Source organism: Camelina sativa, chromosome 2, assembly GCF_030686135.1.
Source record: "Camelina sativa cultivar CO46 ecotype springtype chromosome 2, ASM3068613v1".
In the NCBI taxonomy this organism is placed as follows: domain Eukaryota; kingdom Viridiplantae; phylum Streptophyta; class Magnoliopsida; order Brassicales; family Brassicaceae; genus Camelina; species Camelina sativa.
Window position 1 is genome coordinate 12,030,577 of NC_141881.1, and position 7,319 is coordinate 12,037,895.

Genomic DNA, 7,319 nt, shown 5'->3' on the forward strand with positions numbered 1-7,319 from the left:
CAGGAAACCTGAGTAAAGACCATTATGCGTTGGACAATCCTGCCTTTACTGCTCTCTACTCTACAAGACAACTTGCTACCAGTGATGAGGTCTGGCACAAGCGATTGGGGCATCCAAGTGCAGAGATTCTCCAGCATCTATCTTCAACTGCTGTTATTTCGATCAATAAACGCACCAACAAGTTCTGTGAGTTGTGCAGACTTGGGAAGAATGCTCAACTCCCTTTTTCTTCTTCGAGTTTTGTAGCTAGTAAACCTCTTGAGAGGTTACACTGTGATTTATGGGGGCCTGCTCCAGTCACTTCTACTCAAGAGTTTCGATATTATGTTTTCTTTGTGGACAATTTCTCTCGCTATTGTTGGTTCTATCCTTTGAAGAATAAATCTGAATTCTACTCAGTTTTCTTGCTCTTTCAAAGTCTTGTTGAGAATCAGTTTAATCGGAAAATCAAGATTTTTCAGTGTGATGGTGGTGGTGAATTTATAAGTAATCAGTTTGTCACACATCTTGCCAACAATGGAATCAAACAATTAATCTCGTGTCCTCATACACCGCAACAAAATGGACTTGCTGAGAGAAGGCACAAACATTTGTCTGAATTAGGCCTCAGTATGATGTTCCAAAGCAAACAGCTGTGTTGGACTATGCTTTGAGAAAAGCAAGAAACATTAAACAAAATAGATGGGATAAGACAAAAAAAATCCTATAAATGTGGTATGGAGGGGAATGTAAATGGAGGATTTATTGCTCGTATGATAAGCCGAGCCTGAAGTGGTCAGTGAAGACTAAGTATGGGCATTACAATTGCACTCCAAATGGAAAATGCAAGCTTCTAAAAGGTCCCTTTATTGAAAGGCTTTTCTTGGACAAATTTAGAGAAATGCTAATTTAATTCCTGAAGAAATTCAAGATGTTTTTGTAATGCCGCGCACCCAATTACATTGTCTTAATGCGAGGAGTTCTAAATAAAAAAGTTCATGCGATTGGGATGACATGAAACATGCATCTTAAAAAACTGAATTTACAGCGATGAGGTAAAAAATTTATATATCATTTCTACGGCCGACAAAATTTTGAATGTGGACGGAAATGAAATGAGAAACATAAACATAAAACAAATTTAGTAATCAGAATGAAACAAAAGTGCACACGACATGAGCTTACAAGGAAGCAGTGATAAGCTTTACCCTTGCTATTTTTTATTTGGAAGCAAAAAAAAAGGAACATAAACATAATCACATGTCATTGTCCTTACAGCAAATGAGAAAAGAAATGTTACATTTGGTAACTATATGAGGTTATATCAAAACCTTAGGGATTTTGGTAGCAGTGACAGTGTTTGTCGCTTCCCTCAACAAGCCCTTTACATGCTGGAGGACATCCGTATGTGTATTTGCAACAGTTAAAGCAATCAGCATTTGTACCTAGGAACGGTTCTGGCCCGCACTCGTCGAGGAACGTGGAGCATGTTTGAGCCTCGGTCTTCAAAATTTCTACCCGATGGCATATTCATCAAGATCATCAGCACAAGATAATTAAAAGACAACTAAAAAGTATATTAGAAAACTCGGGTAAATATGTATACCTGTGGAAGCCATCAAGAGGACTACCAAGAGGACTGTAAAGGTGACACAGTTAAGGTTCTTTGCCATTTCTTTCTTTTTGCTAAAAAAATGTTGTCTGCTTTGTATGATCACTTAAGGTTCATGATACAAATACATAGGTGTGGTGGTCTATTTATATTCAAAATTTTGTAACTTATGAATAATTGTTTAATCCCTCCTCTCTTTCCCCAGTTCATAATGTCACCACAATTTTTCATTGCCGGCTCTCGTTCGTTAGGATATATATTTTTGAAGTCTATATTTTATAATCATGCATTTGTCTTATAATTATATTATCAAGAAAAGGAAAGTTGTCGCTGTTTTTATATCATCAATTTTTCTTTATCTTTTCTTTTCTTCTTCTTTTTCTATATATTGTTTAAAAAATAATAATGTTGTTGTCACGAAGATGGTGAGTTTTGGCTTCACTTTAGGGTTTCAGCAAATATGGCGACACTATCTCATATACTTCAACTTTTCAATGCTTTGTCTCGTATTTCTTTTAACAAACATGAAAAGCATAAATATCATGTTTTTTTTTTGTAAAATACGTTATGTTTTTCTATAAAATGAACATGTTATTGGGTTCTACTATATTACATGCCTTCTATTTTATATGTTACACGCTATTTTCCAAAATCACAAGATAAATTTTTTTTTTTTGTATTGGTCATCCAATATTTCTCTTATTCTCTCCAATTCTAAAATAAAAAAAGGACGATTTTGTCAATTCACCCTTTCTAAATCTTGGGTCCATAATTGTTTTCTACTTCAAAAAAAAAATCATAGTTATTATCTTAATTTTTCATGAAACTTGAACATCTACTAATATTATCCATGAATAAATAAAAAAAGTGTTTTCAGATTTTTGCTCAAAAAAACGTGATGAGTAATGAATTTATTTTTGTAATCTTGTTAACAATTTTTGCTCACTTAATTACAACTGAATTGTGATATCCCCCAAAACTGAAGTTGGAATTGAGAAGTTGGAGAACTCCTGCTAGACAAAGTATGAAACTAATTGGGAAACTCCTACTATATTAATTGGGAAGTACAAATATGAAACTAACCTTAAAATGTGTAAAAAATTACATTCAATTGCCATTATAAAATTTTAATTAAGCTTAATTAATTAATTTAAATAAATATAATTAATTAAAAAATAAAAAACACTCACAAATCAAATATTAAAAAATCTGAAAAAAAATTTCTCTCTAATAAATTATGGACGAAATTAGTAAATATTTTTTTTTTTTTTAAATATGAACCAATCAGAATTTTAAAAACTAAGATTTTATATCCAAGTATACAATATAATTATTTTTAATAACTAAATTTGAAGATTTCGTTAAGATTTCAAATTATGGTTCTCCTATCATCTTTATTTTCTTTTATTTACAAATTGTTTAGAATTTTCAAAGTTGGACAACTCCTACTATATTAATAGGGAAGTACAAATATGAAACTAACCTTAAAATGTGTAAAAAATTACATTCAATTGCCATTAGAAAATTTTATTTAAGCTTAATTAATTAATTTAAATAAATATAGTTAATTAAAAAATAAAAAACACTCACAAATCAAATATTAAAAAATCTAAAAAAAACAATTCTCTCTAATAAATTTTGGACGAAATTAGTAAATATTTTTTTTTTTTAAATATGAACCAATCAGAATTTTAAAAACTAAGATTTTATATCCAAGTATACAATATAATTATTTTTAATAACTAAATTTGAAGATTTCGTTAAGATTTCAAATTATGGTTCTCCTATCATCTTTATTTTCTTTTATTTACAAATTGTTTGGAATTTTCATATAATAGTTATGATTAATAAAATGCATAATTTTTCTGGATATGTTGTGATTTAAATTTTTAAAAACGAAGATATATTACTCAATCTATGAAAAATGTGTGTTTTAATTTTTACATTGGCGGGTGGTAAAACTAAAATTTATATAGATGATAAATTAATAATTTGTATATGCTCACAATTATAATATTAAAATTACTATTTTATATTTAACAAAATAATAATGCATATACAACAACCAAACAATATAAAACTGTAATAAGATGTCAAAAATAAAATACTATAATATTCTAAAATAATTAGTATTCCAATAGACTAATAGATTTACAGAACAATTAAAAATAAATATTATCTCAAACAAAATAAGTTTTCTTAAAAAAGTATAACGATAACTTTTATTATTATATTATAAATTTTAAAAAAAAATGTTGATCCGTGCTATAAGCACGGGATATCTCCTAATATTGAGTAATAGTGAAATACAGAGTTTTAATAGTGAAATACAGAGTTTTGATGAGCTCAGCAACAAATCGCATAAGCAACAATAGAAAGAAGAGAACAACTCAAATGGATTGAAAGTTTTGGAACCATAGATAGAGAAAGGTGTCTTGGTCTGGAGTTGGAGGTTGTCCCCGGCTGACTGCATTGTCAAGCCCGATGAGTCTACGTCGAAGCAGAAGTTGTATATCCTTCCTGAGCTTATCTGTAGAAGAGAAGGAGGTAGAGTGAAGCCTTGTATTACGCCCAAATTGAGTATAGAAGAGCTTGAAAAATTAATTGGCAGATGACATTAAGCTTCCTATTTGCGGTAGGATTCTTGATCCAAGTGAGGAGTCCATTGAAATTGTTAGAAAGAGGCGGATGTAGCTGAGCAAAGAAATCCAGCCATAAGACCTTCGCATACGAACACTGGAAGAATAGATGGTCCCTTGATTCATCCCCTGCTAGACAAAGTAAACAATTAGCTGGAACCTGCAAATTCCAACTTCTCAATCTGTCCCTTAACAACTGAAGTTGTCCAACTTAATAAATGGTTACAAATAGTTATAAATACGTTATAGTTATAGATAGGCTATAGATTAATCCATATATTAATATTAATCGGTTACACCTAAATATTAGGGATATTCCAAAATGATAATTGATATATTAATGGTAACAAATAAAATCATGGATATTCTAAACTGTATTTTCGGAAGATTTTAGTCCTATATCACGTTGTTTTCAAAGATCTTTAAACACATTATTACAAATTTATTTTCCACAGATTTTATCGATATACCACAACGTTAAGCAAAGATAGATTACGAAATTGATAGATTGATTGGTTAAAAGTTAAATAGTGGGTTACAAGATAGATTACAAAATAAAATTTAACCAGTGTTATAGCACCGGTACTTATCTAGAAACATTAGCAATATAAAACTTACAAAATATGTGTCTTTTTTCAAACCTTCATATTTAGCATGTGATTTTATTGCATAATGCTTTAGCCAAAAAATTTTAAAAAAACAATCACATAAATTATATTTTATATAAAAATTACAATATAAACAAAAGAAATTTCAATCCGTGCTCTAGCACGGGTTATATTCTAGTTAGTTTACTAATAGACAGACCTAATCACGCGACCTTGTCACCAAGTCTTTGAAATAATATTTACATCTTAACATTTACGTACCCAATCCTTTCTTTACACATTAATGACGTTTCATCAAAATGTACGTATTTTATAAGGGTAAAAAAAATGAGAATTTGTTAAAAATGCCCCTTTTGATATACCCCTTTTCAAAAATACCCTCTTTTTTGGCCATTTTTATTTTTGCCCTCTTTTAATTTTTAATGACCATTTTACCCTTAGATGAAAATTATTTTATTCAATAAAAAGAAAAACAAAATTTTCCCGCCAAAAAATTTCCGACATATTTTCCCGCCAAAAATTTTTCAAAAAAATTTTCCCGCCAAAAAAAAATTACAAGGTTTTTAAAAGGTTTTATAAGGTTTCTACCTTATAAAAGCCTTATAAACACCTTGTAAAGGCTTTTACAAGATTTTTTAAAGAGTTTTAAAAGGTTTTTTAAACAACTTGTAAACGCTTTTACAAGATTTTTAAAAGGTTTTTAAAAGGTTTTAAAAGGTTTTTAAAAGGTTTTTAAAAGGTTTTTAAAAAGATTTTTAAAAGGTTTTTAAACACCTTGTAAAGACTTTTACAATGTTTTTAAAAACCTTGTAAAAGTTTTTATAAGATTTTTAAAAGGATTTTAAAAGGTTTTTAAACACCTTGTCAATGTTTTTAAAAACTTTTTAAAAGCATTTACAAGGTGTTTAAAAACCTTTTAAAAGCATTTATAAGCTTTTTAAAAGCATTTACAAGGTTTTTAAAAGCGTTTACAATGTGTTTTTAAAATGTATAAATTTCAATATTTTTGGCGGGAAAAATTTTCGATTTTTGCGGAAAATTTTTTTTTTTTGGCGGGAAAAAATTTCGATTTTGGCGGGAAAAAAAAATTTTGGCGGAAAAATATTTTCGATTTTGATGACTGTACATTCTTGCTGTCACTCAAAAAAGGGTAATTTGGTCATTTTGTATATAAAGAGGGGTAGTTTTAAAAATGGGAAAAATGCCATAAAAATCCCCAAGTTTCAAAAATGGGACAAAATAATCCTCAACTTTTGAGATGTCATTTTAATCCACAACTTTGGGTTGACTTAACCAAAAAATATGAAACTTTCTTTGACCTTGCCGTTTTAGGCACGGGGTTAAGTCTCTGTCAGAAGCTAATAGACGAGGTTAACAAACCGTTAACGGCTTCCGTTTACCCAAAACGTCGACGTCTTATTATCGAGAAAACACTGAAGAAAATAAGAATCCCCAAATCGATTTCTAGGTTTTAGTTTTCAAATCCCCAAATCGATTTCTCAACCTCTCTCTTTTCCGATGAGTTCAAGTTCTATCCCATCCGGTGGCGTAGGTGAACGTGGTCTGCCGTCGAAGTGTGTGTGTGAATCCGGACATCTTTGAGAATCCGGACCTCACACATGCATGTTCACCATCGTATATCCTCTCCTCATCCCATATATCATCTCCACTATCATCATCACTCTCGTCTCCATCGTCCTCTCTCGCAGCCGGTCCAAATTCAGCTTCAAAATCATCACAGTTCTCTTCCTCTACACCAATATTACCGTCGTCATGATCTTCTACAGAATCTACATTTGGCTCGCAATTTCGTTCTATATTTGAATCTACAATGTTCCATCTATGATTTTCCTGATCTTCTTCACGGTTACCTTCGTCACGGTTGCCTTCGTCTGCATATCTAACCTCATCACAGTCTTCATCACCAACTACCTCACAATCATCTCCACTCACGGCCTCACGATCATCTTCGATATCTTCAGCAATCTTCTTCCTTTTTCGTTTACGTTTAGGTTTAGTAAATGCCTTACTGTTTTGATCTGCAGCATCCTTCTCGTTCTCCTCTACGAGTCGCTCAGCCTCAGGACCATCCTTTTCAGTCTCCACCTCGATTCGCTCCGCCTCATGTCCATCGTTCTCATTCTCCTCCTCGATTCGATCCGCATCACGTCCATCCTTCTCGTTCTCCTCTACGAGTCGCTCAGCCTCAGGACCATCCTTTTCAGTCTCCACTTCGATTCGATCTGCCTTAGGTCCATCGTTCTCATTCTCCTCCTCAATTTGATCCGCATCACGTCCATCGTTCTCATTCTCCTCCTCGATTTGATCCGCCTCAGGTCCATCGTTCTCATTCTCCTCCTCGATTCGATCCACCTCATGTCCATCCTTCTCATTCATCTCTTCGATTCGATCCGCCTCAGTATCAGACAGAATCTCAACCGTCTCGACTTCAAATTTTTTTTGAATAGAGTCTTTCAATCG

The 7,319-nt window shown here is 31.8% G+C and overlaps 1 protein-coding gene across 1 annotated transcript; it reads right to left on the bottom strand.

The window, feature by feature from the left end:
* Nucleotides 1–1,030: 1,030 nt before the first annotated feature.
* On the bottom strand, nt 1,031–1,652 carry LOC147948483 (defensin-like protein 206). Its single transcript, XM_087476913.1, has 2 exons — nt 1,586–1,652; nt 1,031–1,493 (listed from the first exon to the last, which is right to left on the bottom strand). Exons 1-2 carry the CDS (start codon nt 1,650–1,652, stop codon nt 1,312–1,314), a joined length of 249 nt encoding a protein of 82 aa, XP_087333039.1. The 3' UTR covers nt 1,031–1,311.
* Nucleotides 1,653–7,319: the final 5,667 nt, after the last annotated feature.